At 39.2% G+C, this 23,479-nt stretch overlaps 1 protein-coding gene across 2 annotated transcripts in view; it reads left to right on the top strand.

The window, feature by feature from the left end:
- LOC131235721 (probable membrane-associated 30 kDa protein, chloroplastic) overlaps window positions 1–13,714 on the top strand; it is a 30,739-nt gene extending 17,025 nt beyond the window's left edge. The window contains exons 6-11 of one of the 2 annotated variants that reach the window (XM_058233040.1): window positions 6,082–6,156; window positions 9,303–9,373; window positions 9,809–9,891; window positions 12,616–12,680; window positions 12,787–12,861; window positions 13,322–13,714. In XM_058233040.1, the coding sequence (XP_058089023.1) occupies window positions 6,082–6,156; window positions 9,303–9,373; window positions 9,809–9,891; window positions 12,616–12,680; window positions 12,787–12,861; window positions 13,322–13,441 (489 nt within the window). In that variant the 3' untranslated portion in view covers window positions 13,442–13,714. Of the gene's footprint in view, window positions 1–6,081; window positions 6,157–9,302; window positions 9,374–9,808; window positions 9,892–12,510; window positions 12,681–12,786; window positions 12,862–13,321 lie in introns of those variants that run through there. The other variant, XM_058233041.1, reaches the window with a different exon arrangement.
- Window positions 13,715–23,479: the final 9,765 nt, after the last annotated feature.

Genomic DNA, 23,479 nt, shown 5'->3' with positions numbered 1-23,479 from the left:
CACTTAAGGAGGATTATAGCGAATAAGAACAATCTTTGGATTATCCTGGACAATTTTCCACACAATAGAGGTCCCAAACAATGGGCTACAAGTCCAGAAAGAAGAGAAAAGTCAAGAACCAGCAGGAAACTCCACAAAGAGGCTAGCATAGGCACATCACACTGCTAGAAAATGAAAAGGAGCACACTAGGTATGCACCAGATCATGTGTTGTATGTCCAGGGTCCACAGGGGGCCAAAGACGGTGGAGCTGCACCTCTAAAGTGGCCGGAAAACACCAAAATACCTACACTTGATAAGAAAAACCCCCATTGATGCCTTCGCATGGTAAACCCAACCAACCTTAGGGAGAAATCCCCAAAAAATCCTTACTGATTTGGGAGAGATTGTGAAAATATGAAGATTTGGGGTTTTTTCCGCCAAACTTGAAAAACGGCCCAAACATGCTTCAAGTCAGCTTAAAAAATCCTGCAAAAATCACCATCATTCCTTTAAAATCAAGCTCTAGCAAATCATGTTCTTCCCGATGCAAAACTGTCTGTACAGTACATACAGTTGCTAACATCAGCAGGCCCTGAATCAATGTGAGGTCTCTACGCTCTGATACCATGTCAAACAACCACTTGATCTAAAAGCTCGAGCCATTAGAGGATGGTGTATCAATGTATATCAAGGGACTTTAACAGGTTTTAATGAATATTATGTGCCTAATGACTACCCAAAGGGCAGCTATTTATTTTCAGTTACACTTGAAGAACATGTAACTTCTGTGGCTGCATTTTGTTTTAGGGTTGCTGAAAACCGATTTAGCAAACAGGTTTTACAGACTCCTAATGTCATCTCTATTGTGGGGAAAGAATTGGCTGTTTGAGCAGAAGAGATTCTGGTAGGCATTCTGGTCATCGGGTCAAGCAATTCATCAACTGGTTGTTTTGACTGTGTATTTGACAACAAACCCAATCTTGTCATTAATATTCTAATTCTGATTCCTTTGGGCAGTTCATCTCGTTTATCATTAAATTCTCTGATAAACTACAGTCTGAATTTGATTGTTTCAGGTTTTCATGGTATTAATGTCACCTTTTCTATCCTTTTTCTATTACAAATGCGGGGAATTACAGGACCCTTGGATATACTTAGGTTTCAGTTCTGACAAGTGGGAACCACATTGCAGTAATCCAGACCACTGGAATGCCATGTCCTCCCGTGGATGGCTAGGCCCCCAGGACCTCCCATAGTGCAAGATCCTAGTAACCAATCTTGGGACTTCAGTTGACTGTGGACCATTCAGTGCTCTTCTTAAGCATCAACATGTGGGCTACCAATTGAAAGGGTTTGTCCTACTGAGGAATTTTTGGGTGACTGCCGGATAGGATGCTCCAGTCCAATGGTCTAGACTATGGAACCTTGTCATCTACTTGTCAGAACATAAAACTGAAGTATACTGTACAAAAGCCTCAAGTCAAGGATTCTATTCCTTACCAAAGTATACAAAGCCTCAAGTTAGGGGATTCTATTTCTCCATAAACCTTGGTTTACACATTGGACAAATGCAAGTGAGGCAAGACCTGAAAGAGAGAAGACTATTTGTTCAAAGTATTTGAGCAACTAGTAGAAGAAATGAACTGAAGAACTCCTCAATAGTCCCATTGTTACCCTCCCGAGGAACATAAACACCCTCTAATCCGCCAAACAACTCCAAGCTACTCAATGCCTCAACGTTGTTTGGTTTTGAGGAGTTTTGTCACTTAGTAGAGTTGTTGTGTAAGTTAGAGTTTTTATGTAAAGTTGAAGGGTGTGCTGACTGCTGAGACTCGAGAAGGGCATTGCTATGTGTGAAGTTTTCCAGCTTCCCCCCAGTGGGAGACCACTTAGTTGCCATATCCTTCTAACCAGGTGCCCTTACTGCTTCAAATTGTGTTCCTGACTTGCACTACCGAAAGGAAGTCTGCACCCGGGCTTCTCTCTGGGAAGCCCTAACATTGCACTTACTTTGCCAATTTTGAGGTAAGTCATCGTAGAGTGACCAAAGCGAAGTTACGCTAGGCTTAGGATAATATATACGCTCCTGTTTCTTAGCTATTTATCTTGTTAAAGTTTTGAAACAGGTGCTTCCCTGCTTCCACACCTAAATCTATTGTTGCTTCACTTCATGCTTTGTCCAACTATAGGAAACTGTTAAACCATGTTGGCTCCTCGAAGGCTAATTGTTGGTACACCATCCTTAACAATATCATCCTTATTGGGTCACCTTTGACCAATGTCTTAAAAATGAAAAGTATCCAATTGAAAATCCAAGTGAAGCATAAGGCAATCAACTGTGAACCTACATTCGACCTAGCAACTCTATTGCTAATTCAAAGAATCTTGTGTGGGGGTGTGTGTGCATGTGTTAAAAAAAATAAATAATAATAATAATAATAATAAAATTCAAAGAATAGTGTAAAGATAAGGAAAAGGAAAGAATACTTAAATGCGCATTGTAACCAACGAGAGTTGGTGTGGACTTCATCTCAAGCCAATGAAAAATGATGGGATTTGTTCAATCATTTCATAATGTGAATTTCAAGTGCCCATTTTGAAGTGCGTGTTGAGATTCCTACCCATTATTGGGTGGTGGGTGGTAGATATAGAAAAATTTTAGAGGACATCAGTTGATGACAAACAACATCATTCGTTATTCATTGATTTTGTTTTGAAAATTTTTGATCTGTTGATTGTAATCAGAGTTACCTAATAAATGGAGAAAGTCATTATTGAACATTTATCATGAGTCCATCACCTTATAATATTAAACATCAATAAAAACTCAGAAGTAGAGGAACCATAAATCATATATTAAATATTAAAAAATCATTCACCATTCATGAATCGTGCTAGTCTATAAGGATAATTCTGCAATGTTATTATGGATAGCAAAGCTAGCTTAGTTATTTGATAAGCAGTCATAGATACTCCAAAGCTAATCCTGTAACAGTTTGATTATCAACTTCTCCTAAGTTCTCTTCCCATCTTCATCAATACCATTGTCGTATTTCACAGTTGTGGGCATTTGGGTTCATCTAGGCTCTGTTTTCTTAATTGGGTCATGGTACCAAATATGTCTACCCTATTGGCTGAAATGGGCATATGCTATCATAGTAGCCAGTAGTCAAGTACTAATACTTGATATGGGAGTGAAATGGCCCACTTCAAAGATCGCTAGGCATATTGGTCGGTATTGCTACCAGTATGCTCCCGTGTATTGTGTCACTTCCGATACACTGTAAGAGGTCATTTTCATGTTTCCCTCACATTTTTCATGTATTTTCTTCATATCAACCTCAGAGGAAGGCTAGGAACTTATTCTTGACTAGATCGAGGTTTTATTTTTAGTTTTTTTTCTATATATATATATACACAGATGGATAAGAGGTTTTAAAAGAACAAAAAAAAAAAAACTGTGTGGCTATTGTTTGGTTTGTTTCTTTGCTTAATTAAATCACTATTGTCCATCAAAAAACAATAGGAAAAGAGTCAAAATTTCAGGAGGAAGGGAATCACTGATCGGAGTGCTTTTGAGCTAAATTATCCACTATATCTACATATTAGCTTCCCTACCACATGCAAAAATCCTACTGATATGGTTTTCTTCAATTCCCTAACTTTCCCTACACATCTAGCAAAGCACCAAGAATTATCCCCAGATGAAGTCGCCCCTGTAATCACATTTGCTGAATCTCCTTCAATAATCAAGGATGGGGTATTAGTTGGAGCAAGTTCTTTGAATCCCTGCCACAAAGTTCACACTTCTGCTCATTGGACTTGATGATCCCCGATGGTTCACTCAAAAAACAGCACCCATGTGATGAGCTACCATCGAAATTAAGCTTCCGCACCCCACTTAGAGGCATTACCCAACTTTGGTGGAAGGCATTTGGAATCCCACTCCTGCCATGACCTCAGCCCACCTTCTCATGTATTTCCGATAAAAACCCTTTGAATTCTTTCAATATGTAGAGTCCAAGAGATAAATCAATTCGTTACATTGGTTCCGGAAAGCTCTATTGTTCTGTTCCCTCCATGCAGACCATCATATTGCTGGAAGAACAAAATGCTAAAGAGTGCCACCCCTTTCTGTCCTAGAGCCGAAGCTCCAAAGCATCAATGAGATCACCAACTGATTCTGGCATAACCTAGTCCATTCCAGACAAACTTAGGATTGAGTGCCAAAACCCCTTAGGAGAAATCACAGTGCATGAGAAGATAACAAACATTTTCCTTGTCTCTCAGGCAAAGGAAGCAGTCGTTTGCTATTGTTCTTTTGCCTATTTCTCAATTATCCAATGTGAGGCTTTTGTTAGGGCCAGCCACCCAACAAAAAGCAACATCCTTAGGAGGATGCCCAAACTTCCAAATCACTTTGAATGAGGCTTTTTGGACTCCCAACCCTGAAAATTGCCTGTAGAAAGAACTCATAGCGAAAGTGCCAAGCAGTTGCCATTTCCAAATCCTCTTACCTATGCCAGCGAGAGGAAACAATAAATATGCAAGAATAGCATGGAGAGAGATGAAAGCAATCTGAGAGATTTCTTCTAAAGTAAACATTCCAAACAATCGGACCTCCCTCAAGAAACAGTGGGTCACTATCACATCCTTGTCCCTGCAAACACTAAAAGGACTGTGAAATAGACAAGCGAAAGGTTGGGCAGACCGCCATTAGTTTTCTTAGAAATGTGCTTTAGAACCATCACCAACAACCAATTGAATCCCCTCTTTGAGCAAGGCATCAGTTCTTTGAATAGTCTTCCAAGATGCCGGAACATATGAAGATCTAATCTAAGGTTCCCATCCATTGGTACTCATGCCATTTCTTGCACAAATGACCGTTTTCAAAAGCATGTCGTTATCTACCGAAAACCTACAAAGCACTTTCTTAAGAGGGCAGTATTCATCCTCCTAAGATTCTTATTTCCTGACTCCCCTAATCTTTGGGCTTGCAGACATCTTTCCAACACACAAAGTGGTACTTGTCACAGGAAATGCTTTTGGATTTTCTCATTCTCCACAACACTTTCTGGACAATGGAAGAGAGACATGAAGGATGCAAGCATGTTTGAAAGGGCTGCCTTAATCAGTGTGATTCTACCACAGAAAGATAAGTATTTAATTTCCCACACTGACAATGTCGTTTTCCAATCTCTTTATGACTCAGTCCCACAAAGTTTTATTGGGTTTATTAATAAAGGGTGGGAGACCAAGGTAAGTGGAAGGAAACGAACCAGCCCTACACTCCAACATGGATGCAATACTCGCCACAACGCCTGCCTCCAACCTGATCTCCAATTTGAACCATCTTAGGATCATCTTTAGATTCTTGACCTTAGACATAAAGGATCAGGGAAACGGTGTTGTCAGTGACACGAAGATGTGATATTTGGAAACTAGATCTGTCCATTTATTTGGCGATCAAAGCACATGATTTGAGTGTGATTCGACGAATCAAAGCAAAGAGGGCTCATTTGATGGAAATGTCTATAATGGTAAAATATGAATTAGAATCGTGCATATTAAACAAATAAATTGCAATTTTTACACATTAAAGAAATATATTATACGTTTTGGGAGCGCTACCCCCCCTCCAATGACAAAATATGTTCACACGAATGCACAACATTCTTTCCAAGGAATATTCCTATACGCCATTGAGTTCATGTCAAAAACACTAATAAGTAACAAAAAGAAAAAAGAAAAAGAAAAAAAAAGAATTGCTCCTATATGGTCTAGTAGGGAGCCAATGTGCCCCGTATTGTAATCACACCAGGCCAGCATGCTCTCCCACTGATTTTCGGAACCTTGATTGGGGTAGTGAACTTTGTGTTTGGATTGCTTTATAACTTTCAATGTGTATCAGTATATCTGTCCACTTTCTTGACCATGCACTATGTCCATCTGTGTTTGCTCATGGAGGAATATAACAAAGAACAACATATTTCCTTTAAATAATTTGGATGTGGGCAAATGTAATTAGAAATATGCAATGCCTCGTGATGCTTTCTCTACTGTCTTCTGTCACTTTTAATTTGCTTGCTTTGTTTTACAGGATAATGCAAACACTTTGAAAACACAGCTCGATCAGCAGAAGAATGTTGTTGAGAACCTTGTCTCCAATACTCGGGTATGTTTTTTTTTTTTCCTATTTTTTTCTCACAAAATTCACACTAATGAGTCCTGCCCATCCATCACAGAAGTTGATTATGTTTCAGCTACTTTATTCTGTGGAACTATCTTTCTTGGTTCTTCCATTTTTTACCCCTTTTATGTTGATTCCTTCTGCATGGTTGCAGTAGTTACTTTTATTTTATCTACTTATCTTTTTGCAACTTTGCTGGGTATGCAAAAGAAGAAAACAGATGATTTTTTTTCCGTAGGAGTGGCCTCCAGGGAAACCAAGGCTTTTAATTGACATTCATTAAAAGCATACTCTCGAGTGACATGCTTCTGAGTTTAAAGGTCAAAGAACAATTAATACAGAGTATATCTACATGGCTTCCCCACTTATTTGCTACGACTATTAGTTCATATTAATAAAGTCAGCCATGACCCATGATTAATCATTTACCTATGTTTGAATAAAAATACACATTCCGTGCTTGGTGTTGTGGCTCATTTTATTGCTAATTGCATTTGGAATGATGTGGTTTCCTTCACTGTTATTGTCCACTCCTACTATTTAGAAAAGGAAGCCCCTGCATTTCAGGGCAAACTTTCCTAGATATTTAAGAAGCTTTCTTATTTGTTTAACTTTGATTGGAATTTCCAATGCAATCAAGGGATCACAACTTGCAAAAACCAAGTCGACTTGGTTTCGCTGGTCACCTTTCCAAGTCAACCCACAAAACATGCACACATGACATGTCCCAACTGAGTTGAAACATCTCATAAGTTGTAACTATTCTAGTCAATCATGAAGGAGTTGTCTCGATTCCAGTCCCCCAGGTAAGTCACTATCAAAACCAAGTCTCTTAATAAGTTGAATGCGATGATCTATACCTGCTCATTATTTATAGTACCAATATTGTTTGTCATGCAAAATGGATCTGTACCCTTGGGAAAAAAGATTGGCTTTGGGGTTGGGCGTGGGGGCTCCCGGTTTGTACCCATTGGCTGCCGGTGGACTACTCAGGCTACTGTTGTTGAGAGATTGTGAGATGGATTGGGAATGGCCCCCTTGGCGGCCTTCCTCGGGCATCGGATGGGTAACTCAACTATGGTACGAACAATGCAATACAAGTTTTAAATAGAAATAAAGCATTATGATGTACAAAAGGCTTGTTTGGCACTTAATGCGCTAGACCTTAACTGTTTTTGAATTCCCCTTTGTGGGTATCATACAATACTTGTACTAAGGTGCAGTACCGGGTGTGGCTGCATTGGCATATGAGTCATGTTGTTAATCATGTACCGCAAGTTCGTTGCTATTTTATGCTGCCAAATACTTGAGTATGACAGTAACGTGTGCTGCTGGTTCTTCGTTGTGCCTAGTGGTTTGCCTGGCAATTGTTGCTCCATTTTCCTACTTTGCCTGCTTGCACTTTGGGGAGTGAGTGTAATAGTTGGATCGGGGGTCATACTAGGTGGAACCGTCTTTGCATGTGAGTGGGGTGTATTTGAGCTTCTACCATGGCCAGTTCTAAGAGTCTGGTAAAAGAGGACGTCTGGTGGCTGCTGATTGTAGAACTTATGCCAATATTCTGTTTAAAAGCTTACTCCAAATACCTGGGAGAAAATCTAGGATAATGATATTGTTTGTCATGCACCGGCTTTAAATAGCTGAAGGCTTTGGTGGTGATAATGATGATGATATTGTTTGTCTTGCATTGTTCATATCAGCTAGTTGTCTTTGTTGAACCTCATCACTGCTTATCTTTGCTTGAAATACCAAAGAAACCCTGATTGGCTTTGCTGCTGTTTCTCATGTAGGACTGCATATCTGTTGGTGCATGAAATGATTATTTTCTTGATACATTAGGCCCTGCTTGGTGATATCAGGATATCTTTTCTTCCTGGAATGGGTGGGTTCCATGGTGACGGCTTAGCTTGAACCTGTTGCTTGCAGGTTCCCACCTGAAAAAATAAGATCAAATGACATTCCGCTCTTAGCTTAGTATCTTTGTAGCTGATATTTAGGAGGGGAACTGAAAGCTGACATGCTCATGCCAGGCTGTCTCCTTTGGGACCCAACCATACCAAGAAGAAAAGATATCATGATATCTGCCGCTTATGACTTCTATCTTTTCTTTCCCTCATGAAACAGAGCCTTAGCTATTGCTTTTAACTGCTACCATTATTCAATGTTCATGCATGATGTCTCAATGTTGATGGCAAATGTAGGTTTACTGTATATATTCGCTTGGACAATTTGTCATCAAAGTGACTTACTATGAGAAGTTATGATTGATTATTGAACATAATCATTGTCTCTATTGGACTGATGCTGCCAACCTGTCATGCATAACTAGAAACATGCATCTTGCTTCTTACCTTGTAGTAGCTATTTCTTTTGCACATGCGCTGCTGCGCATTGGTAGTAGAAACGTCGGTTTTGAGTGGAATCCAGTTGTTTTAGAGCCTCATGTAGTTGATGTAGGTACAAATGTGTAGAGGTTGCTCAGACAATGTGAATGAACATGTCCTGGTATATTGTATTAGGATGTGTTTCGGATCATTGGAACAGGAAAGGAAGTGAAAAAGAGAATGAAATGCAAGCTGTTGGAACTACAAATAGACCAGGAAGTATCAAAATTGTACCCTATCATTCATTGATCTGCTCAGAAGGATTCACAAATGAGTGGAAGTTTAAAGAATATGAGTTCGGCCTTGATTCTTGGTAGAGGCCTAAACCAATGACAGCTGTACTGAGATAGTGGGCACCATTGAAACCCCGATAGAGTATGGGTCAGAGAAGGGAAGCCCAAAAGTTGTTGAAAGTAAATGGATGGAAAAGGATCCAATTTCTCATGATCCTATCTTTCCTATACAAAATTTTCTAACGGCAGATACTAGAAGTATTCATATCTTGCCACATGCCTTGCTGGCTTAGCTGAGGAACATGTTGGAGGAATTTTGAATCAGGATATCATGCTCCCGATCAGTCAAATCACCAGCATTGAGAACAAGCTGCCAGCACTGAGTTTCCTATGTTGTTCCGAACTCCATTATGATTGCTTTCTTATTGTTTCGATTTTTTAGATTCATAGGAGTTCAGTGATGCATTGTGTTAGTTTGTGTGTAAAAGATTCATTGGATTCCTTATCTCTGCAGCTTTTGGAGAGCAAGATACAGGAGGCCAAGTCAAAGAAAGACACTCTCAAAGCACGTGCCCAGTCTGCAAAGTTTGTCCCAACTCCTAGTTGTTTTCTTTCCATCAGCAATATTAGAGGAATGCTATTGCACAATTTCCGAAGTTACAAAGTTTCCCATGGACACATGTTAAGTGCATACAAGATCTGGATATCTCATCTGGTAGGGCCACCATATGTGGGTCATGGCCCAAGAATGGTTCATGAACCCTAGTGCTTAGTTTGAGGAGGACCGACATCCTTCGGCCCAACTGATTTTTGGCCAGGGACTATATTTGGTGTGGCCGACTGAAGAGGTGGTCTGGATCTTATACACATTTGCTTTGTTCCTCCATGGTAACTCTTGGACAGAAACATGTGTAGCAAATCATTCGAAATCAGCATTTGTCATGATATGGAATTGATTTTACTTTCCTACAAGTACTTGGGACTTTTTATACTCAAGGGCATGTTTCGTTGTTGCTTTAGGACTGCAACAAAGGTGAATGAGATGTTGGGAAATGTCAACACGAGCAGTGCTCTTTCAGCATTTGAAAAGATGGAGGAAAAGGGTGGGTTTTTTTCTTTTCTTTTCTTTTCCTCCAACTTCTCTCCAATCCAATGCGTTGCCCTCCTGATCAAACCAGCATGATAAAATCATGTAAAGAATCAATATTAGGAACATACTAGAACTAAGCAGTAAACCATATACATGTAACATGAACTTGTAACCTTAATGAATGTGATTTATGAACTAAAGAGGTCATCATCATCTAAGCCTTGCCCCAACTTATTTGGGTCAGCGACTCAGCTACGAGAATTATTTCCTTAGTTAAACCATAGGTGACTAAGCCATTTCTTAATACTTCCACTCATGTCCTTTTGGGCCTTCCCCTTCCCCTTCCCCTTCCCCTTTTATTTTTATTTTTTAAAAGGCTTCCCCTTGCCCTTTTATTGTATTTTTTTTTTTTTCGAAAGGCTTTCCCTTGCCCTTTTATTTTATTTTTTGAAAGGCTTTCCCTTGCCTTTTTAATTTATTTTTTATTTTTTGAAAGGCTTTCCCTTGCCCTTTTAGAGCTTTCAACTTAGACCCACTCACCCTTTATGCGCAGTTCTTGGCCTCCATTAGAACATGACCAAACCATCTGAGTGTACGTTCTTATCATATTACCTATTGACACTACTCAGTTCCCTTGAATGCATTCATTTGTAATTCTATCCTTCCTTGTCCTGCCATTAATCTATTTTAACATCCTCATTTCAGCTATATGCTCATCCTATGAACGTATTGGTTCTTAACAGCCCAACATTCTGTCTCATTGATTATTGTTGTTCTTATAACCGTCCTATGAAATCCCCCCATCAATTTGATTGGTACATGGCAATCACATAAAACTCCAGAGGCATATCTCCATTTCTCCCACAAAGCTTTAATTTTATCAGCATCCTCCTTAATCTCACTGCTCTCATGAATTATCAACCCAAGATATTGAAACCGGTCATTTTGGGGTAATTCTTGGTCAGCAATATTAACAAATTCCATATTCCGCTCATATTTGTACTAAAATTGCATCCCATATACTCTGTTTTAGTCCAACTATTTTAAGTCTCTTAAATTTTTAAGCATCCCTCCACAGTTCAAGCCTTGTGTTTATGCCTTCCCTCCTTTCGTCAATCAATGCTATGTCATCTGCAAACAAAATACGCCACAGGACCTCTTTTCATAAATGCCTCATTAGCTCGTTCATAACCAATGCGAATAGATACATGCTCAATGTCAACCCCTAGTGTGAACTTACGGAAATTGGAAACTTAATGTGAGGCTTCGCCGACTGAGAACATAGGTCCCTCACAATCAATAACTCTCTGAATTTTCATTCAATTAGGCCTTGCTCCAGCTTCTTTAGGGGTACTTCTTCCTTGGTAGCTCAACACAAACATGGGTCCGCATTCCTATTCAGTTCCCTTACAAGTAGGACTGCCCTCTTTCTTTAGATCTCTTAACAAATAAAGAATTCTCAGATGAACTACTATCTAATGTTAGTAGTGCTGAGCTGAACTTATCAAACCGGGATCTAGGATTTCTCTGTTAGTGGTCCTCAACATTTGTTACTGGTCTCTCATACATTTCCTTAATCATGTCAATAAATCTCCTTGAGACTCCTTTCTTTCCCACACTCATCAGCTTCCAGATTGTCTCTTGGGAGCCTATTGTATCTTTCTTGAAGTTAATATAGACTGTGTGGAGATCCTCCTCTCCTTGTTTATCCATCAGCTACGTTTTTTTTTCCGATACCTTCATCTCATGACATAACTTTTGCTTGATCGTTCTCCTGTAAAATTTCATAGTATGACATAGGTTTAATCCCATGGTAACGCAGCTATGTTTATCTCCTTTATTCTGGTAAGCAGGTACCATGGAACTTTTTCCATTCATCTAGCAATTTCTTCTATCTCACAATCTTGTTGAACAACTTTGACAACCAAAATTATGAACTAAAGAGATGTGAAGGATGTCCCAATTGGACAAAAAAAGAAGAAGAAAAATCCCTAGTCTGCTTCATGTTGCTCACTTGTTAACAAAACAGGGTTGGTTAGATCTTTGTTATATGTTTGGAAATCTCCCCCCATGTTGCTGTAAGACTTCCCTTGTGTGTGTGAATATATATATATATATATATATATATAATGATAATAATGTGAAACCAAGTAAATCTCCATTCTTGTTTCCATTTATCTTCTGTTCGTTGAAAAATTGTTTACCAAAAATTAAGCCCTGTGTACCGTAGTTGCTGCTGTTGCATCTGCATGAGTTGAAGGAAAGTCGTATTATTCCTTCAACTTGATCGTGATTTGATCACATACTTTTTTATGTTATTAGATTGAGTTATCAAACATCATTTGGTATTGATCTCAGGAGCATACAGGCCATTTGACATGTGGATTTTGGAAACAGTGGGTCCTTCCGTGAAGGTCAGCTAGCTGTTTGTTCTTTTGCAGGATCTTTTCCTGAAAAAGCACCTTTCATAATTTTCTAGAAAGACAAGACATTTGCAAACCCATTTCACATGAAGAATCCCGCATAACAACATGCAGGCTGATCTGTCACGGCAGGACCCACCAAATGTTAAAATTTTCTGGAACTTTTGAAAAACAGTTCTCTGAGTTCAGCATGCCGAATGTCTCCCTAGGTTTACACATGATGTACTTGATAGTGTCGAACAACCGACACACACTTGATTTTGAAGCCAAAGCATGATGGCGCAATTATTTATGATCTGATTCTTCATGGGCAGTGTTGGCTATGGAGTCTCAAGCAGAAGCTCTTAATCAGCTAACCACCGATGATCTTGAAGGAAAGGTAGCTTAGCTTCCCTTTTTCTGAGCACCATTTTCAGTTATTTCTATTGCTTTGAGTTGTAGAAATATCAAAATTCATTCCGTAAATCTCACCTGTTCTTTTGCAGTTTGCACTGCTAGAGACCTCATCTGTCGATGACGATCTTGCACAATTGAAAAAAGAATTATCAGGGAGCTCGATGGTACTGTCTCTTACTCTTCTTTGATTAAACTAAAGGCCAAAAATGCATTGTTTGATTGAGCATTTTCTTACCCAATGACCTGTACATGTGGGACCCACCTTTTGGCTTTCCTGGTTGTTCATGCGGCAGGTGAATGGTGGATAGTTGGACCTGCCCATCTGATGATCCCAACTGTCCCCCATTAAATTTGGACCATTTTGGTTGTAATTCCCTTTTGCCATCGAATGCCCAGGATCATATTTTAAGGGAGATATTTGGTGTGGACCATTATGTGACAAGGTCCACTTAATGAACACTTCAGTTACCAGGTTACCAGAAAGGTAGGACTGACCTGAACCACTGCCGACTGCTGTTTCCTTCAGCTGATTTTCAAATAATCCCATTTAACTAGAAAGCTTCAAGCTTTGGAAACTTGCATTGAATATTCTAATCTGTCATATTTCTCTCATTTCTTGAATAGAAGGGAGAGCTTCCGGCTGGTAGAACAGCAGTTAGCAGCACAAACTCGACATTCCCATTTCGAGATGTGGAGATTGAGGAGGAGCTAAATGAACTTCGGAGAAGGGCCAAGGACTTTTAGATGGCCTTTTTTACACTGAGAAGCATCATCAGTCCTATGGTTGTCCTAGCATACAAATGGTTGTATGGCACTGGAAATCTGATGTATCCATTTAACGATTGCCAGGCCATCTTTAAAAAAAAAAAAACAACCATAGATGGGTTATACATTCAAAGATGGAGATTGATGGGTCAAATGATGTATAATCCCCATCTCTGTGGCCATGTCTGTTCAAAAGATGTCTATAGCAGTGCATTGATGTACATACGAGTTAATGGTGATTTCTTTTCTCCATCTAGAATGTGCTGGCATGTTATGTGTACACATGATACATGGTACCCTGTGTCCAAGTTTCATCTATCAATGTCATGGGGCAATGTGGTTGTATCGTGTGCCAATGATTCAACAATTTGTGGGTTGCAATTCAAGCAACCTGTAGTCAATCTTCAAACCCAACGGCTATGATTGTGGGCTGCTTAGTGAGACCATGTCTCCTGCATGTGATGTGTGATTTCTCCTTTGGCATTACCGTTAGGACCACGAGGGTACATTATGCATACATGTGCGGAGGTACATTTGATGAGCTGACCAGCATGATTTTTGGACCAGTGCAGAGGATTCTTGATGGGCAGCCCAGATATCACACGTGTTTCATGTTGGCACATGTGCTTGCTGGTAGAATTCAAACAGAATTCATATTCCCTAATGTGGATTGGAAGGCCATAAGACCAAGCAGAACCTGCTTGATTCTCAACTGGAATAACCTGGTCGTATTTATCTAAACATTGACAGGAAGATTAGAAGGAGAAATGAAAACATGATTCCTCTGAGAGTTGTTAGAATAATTGGCAAGAGCATACGCAAAATGATTGCTTTTCTTGTAACATGCGGAATAGAAGTCTACAACTCAAGCAAATTTGAAATTGCATGTGGTGAGCCTGTGAGCTATGCGCAAGCTTGGTAGAGTATGGAATGAAGGCTGTCTTAGGGGGAATTAGGACCAAATAGAATATATGTTCATTAAAACATAATTGCCTAACTTAAATTAATATTTAAATTAAACTAAGACAATTAACTCTAAGGCTTTCAAGCCAATAGAGAGTCCAATCACATGGACTATAAATTATATTATAATGAAACAACTAGTTTATGAACATGATAGTTGACATGTGTGTGTGGGATGTGCTATCTATCAACTCTTATTCATCTAAACATGCATATATATAATTAAACATTCAATCATCTATACGTAATTAATTAAGTGCTCAAACACAATCTCAAACACAAGCATGTACAGTGATTCAGTTTCTCTACTCTATTTTCGGCGGATGCACTCAACTCATGTGTGTTTCGAATTTTACTATTAGAGGTTTTAATTCAAGTTCACCTCTAACATTTACAATCCTACATAAGGACCGAGTCCTTCAGAGAATTATGTGGTTTTTTATAGGCTCATTACGAACCTCGATTTTAATCCAAAGACTTACGTTTACTCTCACCGGAGGCTCCCTCGGAGGTTAATACGTACACACCTATGTTCGGTGGCCTACATAAGGACTTGATTTAAGTCCTACACAAGAACCTAATCAAGTTTGGCAATTTGAACTATACACTCAATACTACACAAGGAATGTACATGAACTCTTACAAATGACAACTTACTTGTCGGATCGAGCCCTTTTTATAGCGCCTTCTCGAGTTACTTGATTAATTCTCTCTTGTGATTTAATCAACTCACATTGCTCCCCCAATTATGATGCCGATGCATTGCCAACGCCTCATTGCATGTGATGTTCTTTTGAGGTGACCAAGGTGATGAGAGATTGGGTGAATCTCTTACAAGTAATAGAAAGTTGTAATCCTAAGGGATTCAACTATATAGGTGTTCTAGAGGGTTTAGACAAAGATATGGCTATAGTTTCAAGTCTAATATCTAGAATATGGTGGGGATCAAATTTATCTTCAACATTGAGGTTGGAATCATCTTTCAAGTAATCACAAGGAAGATAACATATATCTCATGCACTTAGAGGCTTAGGATAAGAGATATAATCATAGAATCACGTGCGCTTCTATTGCATAAAAATCCATCCAAATGCCTAAAAACTGAATGCCATATATATAAAATTCGAGCTTTAACGGTAAAAAAACGAACAAAAAATTGCTCTATCAATGGCATCAAGCAAGCCCTTGATGGCATCGAGAAAATTATGATTCCAACGGAAATGTTGATGTAAAGTTTACACACTGCTACCTAATGCCATCGTGTAGTCTTCGATGACATCAAGGGAACCCTTCGATGGGTCCTCGATGCCATTGAGAAACTCAGAAAAATGATCACTAGTTGTTGGACAAATATGAGTTACCTACTCAATTCCATCGAGGAGATATTTGATGTCATCGAAGACCCCTCGAGAACTGCTCGATAAGATCAAGCGTTAGTTGAAAAAACTATTGTTTTGGGCATATGACTTCACAGCAGCTTTGCACCTCTTCTAAAGCCTTACTTATCATGTTCCAATTAGGCTTTTAAGGCTAAGAGATGATCAATGAGGTTTACCTATTAAGTCAAGATCATCTAGAGGTTCAAGGGCCGTTTTAGGTTAAGGGTTAAGGTCACTAAGGTACCTCATTTACCTATTCTTTGCTCATTAATAATTGTCCTCTTGTGTCTTCGGTCTTCAGTTTCCTATGGCTCAACCAACTACATAACACATGGACTCACGTAATAGAAAAACAAGATGTATAAATCAGTTCACTTACAAAAACATGATGAAAGTTCAACAACCAATACCAAGCCTTCTAAGGGGGGCATGTCTTCTTTGTATAACATATTAACTAACTTCCAATTTGCAAGCATAAGAATATGTTGGATTTACAAGGATGCATGCCATACAATAGAACCCTAATCTTAGCTCCTAAATTAGTGTAAGGCCCTAAAAAATGAATGTAATAATTTCTAACGACGTCGCTACCTTCTCCCACATGTGAGAAAAGGAGTAACCATGTTATGGGTCTCTTTATGTGTACCATATTGAGCTTTTGTAAACCATGTAAATTAGTGTTCCCTGGGACTACCATATTCCAAGATAAGTATTACATTTATAATACAACCGGATTTTACCATATTTAGATGTATTATGTATTATAAGAAGAGAACATTCCCGCTTTCTTAATGCAATGAAGATTATTCTCTAATAATCTAAGTTCTCTTCTTAGCTTCATTTTAACTCGGCTACATATTTTATCTCCCTTGTTAAGGATTTCCATGACAGGCACCAACCACATTCTAGTTGAAAGAAATAGCAGATGGACATAATGACTTAAAAATAATCTTCCTACTCTTAATTGCTTGACATGTTTTCAAAACATCCACATTCTTCCCCTTCTTTTCATATCTCGAATACACAAAATAATATATACTATGTATAAAGTGACTACCTTTTGGCCATTTTTGCCTTTGCAAATAGTTTTCCTAGAACGGATAACTATGTATACTAAAAAGGCACAAGAAGAAATTTTAATAAAGTTTGGGGTATTTGGAGCTAGAAAATGTGGTTGTTCGATGTATGGTTGAAATGTCACCCGCATTAAATTTTAAACGGCTTAGATTTTACCTACTAAAAGGGGTAGATTTATACAAATAGCTTGCTCTCCTCTTCTTTGCATGTAGTTTGCCTCGATGGTATCACTATGTAGTTGTGAAACAAAGGCCATGTAGAGCCCGCCATGATGACGGTATGAAATATATTATTTGCATGTATTTCAGCATTTTATTCTCAGATGTCAGCTCAAAAAGAGGCAGATCCAAAACTTTGAGTGAGCTACAACATTAGATAGGGATCAGTTACCCACCACTGAAAACATTTTTTTTTTCTCTGTAACAATGTACCCACACCCTTTCCCTTCATTTCTCTCATTTATTCTCTCTCTTACTCTCCCTGTATATGCCATACCCTACTTCTTCTGATTACTTCTTGGGATTGCTAACTTCTACCTTCATATTTGCATGAATTGTACTCCCTCCAACGAGAAAAAAAGACAGGAAGAAACGGAAAAATAATGCATATGAAAGGATAAATATGTAATATTTGAGTCTCAACCCCTACTGCTAGACCGAACCCAAATGGGTCCCACTGCGCTGACGTGGCAGCATGTGGCATAACACCACTGCCCACGCGACAACATGTGGGACTTAAAACTCTGGCCACATGGACAGCGTGTGGGGCCATGCCGTTGTCCACATGGGCAGCATGTGGGGCCCACACGTCTGCTACTTGGCAGCACCCCACTCCTTCGTGTGGTCCACTCTTCTCTTTGTCAGATTCCAAGGCGGGGTCTATCTCAATGTATCTTTTGTCGAAATTAGATTTAGACCATTTACACCACTAGATTTTAATCAAAATTTGAATAATACCTATACTGTTCATAAGGGATAGATTGAATGACTCAGAGCACACGATACTAGAGCGAGACCCACCCAACAAGATCTCTCTCTCTCTCTCTCTCTCTCTCTCCACGTACAAGTGACGCTAGGGGGTGGGCGCACTCCCCCTTGTGAAAAGAAGGGTTTTTGTCGACTGTGAATCCCACCTTTTACCCACCGTCTTTTCTGAATGCTCTCAAACTTTACTTTCCAAAACTAAACCATTATATACGGACACACTATTTGCGGATGAAAATACTCTTGCATTCAAGGTGCCACCGTGGAACTCTGTCTTGTCCATGGTGGCACCGTCCAATACCAGAAAAAGGGCCAAAGGTCATAGCTAAAGACATATGGCTACAAATCATAACCGTAGCCATTTGTAGTGTAGCCGTATCCATTGCTTCTTTAGCAAAAAGTACATACAACTATGGATAATTGAGCGAGCCTAACGTGAAATTGAACAAGCCTAACATAAAATTCAACGAGCCTAACATGAAATTCAACGAGCCTCAAAGGAAATTGAGCAAGGCTATCATGAAATTCAACGAGCCTCAAGGGAAATTGAGTGAGGCAAACATGAAATTGAGTGAGAAAAAAATGAAATTCAACGAGCCTCAAAGGAAATAGAGCGAGAATAACATGAAATTCAACGAGCCTCAAGGGAAATTGAGTAAGGCAAACATGAAATTTAACAAGGCTAACATAAAATTGAGCAAGGCAAACATGAAATTCAACGAGCCTCAAAGGAAATTGAGTGAGGCTAACATGAAATTCAACGAGCTTCCAGGGAAATTTAGCGAGACAAACAAGAAATTGAGTGAGGCTAACATGAAATTCAACAAGCCTCAAGGGAAATTAAGCAAGGCAAACATGAAATTGAGCGAGGCTAACATGAAATTGAGCGAGCCTCAAAGGAAATTGAGCGAGGCTAACATGTAATTGAGCGAGGCTAACATAAAATTCAACGAGCCTCAAAGGAAATTGAGCAAGGCTAACAGGAAATTCAATGAGCCTCAAGGGAAATTGAACGAGGCAAATATGAAATTCAGTGAGGCTAACATGAAATTCAACAAACCTCAAAGGAAATTGAGAGAGGCAAGCATGAAATTCAGCGAGGCTAACATGAAATTCAACAAGCCTCAAAGGAACTTGAGTGAGGCAAACATGAAATTGAGTGAGCCTCAAAGGAAATTGAGTGAGGCTAACATGAAATTCAACAAGCCTCAAGGGAAATCGAGCAAGGCAAACATGAAATTCAATGAGCTTATCATGAAATTGAGCGAGCCTAGCATGAAATTCAATGAGCCTAACATGAAATTCAACAAGCCTAACATGAAATTGAGCGAGCCTAACATGAAATTCAGCGAGCCTAATATAAAATTCAACGAGCCTCAAGGAAAATTGAGCGAGGCACAGTTCGAAATATCGATACTATCGGCCGATATTATCGTTATTGCACCCCTGCGAGACGAAACCCTCGCGATAACCCCCAGAAGATGCAAAAAACTCAAAATCCAGATATCGGCCGATATATCATCAATATCGCACGATATATCGTCGATATCGCGCGATTTCCTCCTCCATTATTGTTGGACATCGACAAAAGCACTCAAAATCCGATCTGGGTTGTGGATAAAAAAAAATTTGAATTAGAAAAAAAAGAAAAAGAAATCGGAGAGTACTTGGTTGTAGCGGTGATCGGAGGTGGGCCATTCGACAGGTAAGTATGATTTTCTCTCTTTCTTCGATGATTTTTCTCACCATTTTCTTCAACTTCTCTCTTTCTTCGCTGATTGGAGTGTGTCTGTGGGGATTTCTCGGAGATTCTAGCAAGGCATCAGGCCAGATCGAAGAACCCTTCCTTCCTGAACGAGATTTGAGGGGACAGAACCCTTGCGTGCATGAAGGAGAGGGAAAGTGAAAGAGAGGGGTGCGGATGGGGGTAAAAAATAGATCGGTTGCGTGGTGTGTTACTCAGTACGCTCTTATCGTACTCAGTAAACTCACTTGGGCCCACCTTTAATGTATGTGGTCCATCCACGTCGTCCATCCGTTTTCCCATCTAATTTAAGGGGTTGATCCCAAATTTTAGAAAAATCTATTATCATACCACAAGAAACAGTGGTGATACTGATTTCCACCGTTGAAACCTTTCTCAGCCCTACAGTGACGTTTATTGGTCATCCAAACCGTTAATACAAATATAAGCTTGATCCATTCACACAGACGTGGATGAAGGGAACATACAAATATAAGCTTGATCCATTCATCCAAGTGGCCCTCAAGAAATTTTCAAAGGTAGATGTTCAATTCAGTTGTTTTCTATGGTGTGGCCCATTTGAACATTGTATATGCTTTATTTTTTTTGGTTAAAGCCCTGAAATTATCTAGTAAAATGGATGGATAGATCGGATAAAATACATAAATCATGGTGGACCCTACATAAATCATGGATAGACGGATCGGATAAAATATATAAATCACGGTGGGCATCACTCTCTCCACTATTTTCTGTGATGGGGTCCACTCGAGCTCTGGATCTGATCCATTTTTTGGCTCATGCCATAAAATGATCTCTTCAAATGTATGGATGGTGTGGATACAAAAAATACATCATGGTGGGACCCACATAACTTGGTGACGTTGCTTGTGCCCCGTCAATGACGAGCATTCTGTATGGGATTGCGTACTGAGTTACTCAGTACACTCTTATCGTACTGAGTAAACTCTGTTGAGCCCACCGTGATTGCACATGGTTTATCCACGTCATCCATCCATTTTTATTGATCATTTTAGGTGTTGAGCCTAAAATTGAACCATATCCACAACTCAAGTGGACCACATTACAGGAAACAGTGTTAAATGAACATTGACCATTAAAAATGTTTTGGGAGCCATAAGAGCTTTGGATCAACCTGATATTTATTTTTTCCCTTCATCTGGGTCTTTAGGACCCAATCAACAGATTGGATGTCAAATAAACAGTACAGTGGGCCTTAGGAGGATTTTAATGGTGGATATCCAATCATTATTGTTTTCCTGTGGTGTGGTCCACCTGCGATTTATATCCCTATAATTTTTTTTTATCAATCCCTAAAATGATCCGTAAAAATGGATGAACGGAATGGATGAAACAAATACATTATGGTGGGGTCCACGGATCTGAGATGAACTGAAATCACAAATATTAACCTGATTCAATACTTTTATGGCCCCACGAATAGGACGCGGAAGATACTAACAGGTTGCGTAGCCAAACTGGCTACTAAAGTGACGCACCAAGTTCTGTGGGGCCCACCATGATGTATGTGTTGTATCTACACCGTCCATACATTTGGCTATATCATTTTAAGGCATGAGACAAAGAATGAGTCGGATCCAAATCTGGAGTGGACCCCACCACAGAAAACAGTGGGGAGAGGGACGCTCACCGTTGAAACCTTCCTAAGGTCCACTATGATGTTTATCTGAGATCCAACCTGTTTATAAGTTAAGACAGACATGAAAGAAGAGAAAAAAACAAATTTCAGCTTGATCGAAAACTTTTGTGGCTCTTAGAAATTTTTAATGGTGGGCATCACTCTCTCCACTGTTTTCTATGGTGGGGTCTACTCGAGCTTTGGATCTGACTCATTCTTTTTCTCATGGCCTAAAATGATATCTCCAAATGGATGGACGGTGTGGATACAACACACATCATGGTGGGCCCTACAAAACTTGGTGACGTCACTTCAGGGTCCACCATGTCATTTATTTTCCATCCGACATGTTGTAAATGTAAAATCCACCGCTCATCCGGTGATCCGTACATACAAAAGCTGCCTGATTAAAAAACTATTGTAAGCCACACCAATGAGAGGAATGTAAAACTGCTTCCAAATTGATAAATTCACGCTGTGAGGCCCACCTGAGTTTCTTCTATCAGGACGAATTTTGTACATTCTCTTTATTTTAGTGAGTTACACCTGATTAACAGCTTTGATTGAAGGTCCACGTCATGGTGGCCCCTAATTACTAACCTATTGTTGGCATCAATTCACATTGTTCCATGTGGTGTGGCCCATCTGAGTGGTGGATCTATCTGATTTTGGCTCTATCCAATCTCGACGGATAGATAAAATATTATTTTAGTTCCATTAGTTCAATTAAACATCGCATAGCTTAGGACCCTATACAAAGGAAACTTATTATGTGCATATTTATTTTGAGATGTTATGATTTAAAAGTGTGTATTAAGGGCTTTTTTAACAATCCCTAAAGTTTAATTAAAAAGTTCAACCATTTTCCCAATGTTTCCCCATGTTTCCCAAAAAGTGCGAGAAATTATGCGATACAAACGATATATCCCATGTGATAACCAATATGTATCTGTATCCCAAGGGTGCAATACATAGTGTGATACCAATATTTCGAACACTGGCGAGGCAAACATGAAATTGAGCGAGGCTAACATGAAATTCAACAAGCCTCAAAGGAAATTGAGCGAGGCAAAAATGAAATTCAATGAGCCTCAAAGGAAATTGAGCGAGGCAAAAATGAAATTCAATGAGCCTCAAAGGAAATTGAGTGAGGCAAACATGAAATTCAGCAAGGCAAACTTGAAATTGAACGAGCCTAACTTGAAATTGAGCAAGGCTAACATGAAATTTAGCTAGCTTCAAATGAAATTGAGCGAGCTTCAAATCAAATTGAACAGCCTAAAATGAAATTGAGCAAGGCTAACTTGAAATTGAACGAGGCTAACATGAAATTGAGTGAGCTTCGAATGACATTGAACGTGCCTAGAATGAAATTGAGTGAGGCAAACATGAAATTGAACGAGCTTCAAAAGAAATTGAACGAGCCTAACATGAAATTGAGTGAGGCAAAGAGGAAATTGAGCGAGCTTCAAATGAAATTGAATGAGCCTAACATAAAATTCAACAAGCATCAAAGGAAATTGAGCAAGGCTAATATGAAATTGAACGAGCCAAATATGAAATTGAGCGAGGATAACATGAAATTCAATTTCATGTTAGCCTCACTCAATTTCAAGTTAGGTTCATTCAATATCATGTTAGCCTCGCTCAATCTCCTTTGAGGCTCGTTGAATTTTATGTTAGCCTTGCTTAATTTCATGTTTGCCTCGCTTAATTTCCCTTGAGACTCGTTGAATTTCATGTTTGTCTAGCTCAAATTCCTTTGAGGCTCATTGAATTTCATGCTTGTCTTGCTCAATTTCCTTTGAGGCTCGTTGAATTTCATGTTTGCATCGCTCAATTTCCCTTGAGGCTCATTGAATTTCGTGCTAGTCTCGCTCAATTTCCTTTGAAGCTTGTTAAATATCATGTTTGCCTCACTCAATTTCTCTTGAGGCTCGTTGAATTTCATGTTAACCTCACTTAATTTCCTTTTAGGCTTGTTGAATTTCATGTTAGCCTCGCTGAATTTCTTGTTTGCCTCTTTAATTATCCATAGTTGTATGAACTTAACGCTACAGAAGAAATAGCTACGGATTATATCCGCAGCTATAGTACTCCAATAAACTAGTAGGTAAAGTTATAATCCGTAGCCATAGATATGCAGCTACAGCCTTTAGCCCTTTTTCTGGTATTGGACAATAAAACCGTAGACAAGACACAGTACCCACC

The sequence above is a fragment of the Magnolia sinica genome, chromosome 19 (assembly GCF_029962835.1).
Source record: "Magnolia sinica isolate HGM2019 chromosome 19, MsV1, whole genome shotgun sequence".
In the NCBI taxonomy this organism is placed as follows: Eukaryota; Viridiplantae; Streptophyta; class Magnoliopsida; order Magnoliales; family Magnoliaceae; genus Magnolia; species Magnolia sinica.
This window is presented reverse-complemented; position numbering and strand designations above follow the sequence as displayed.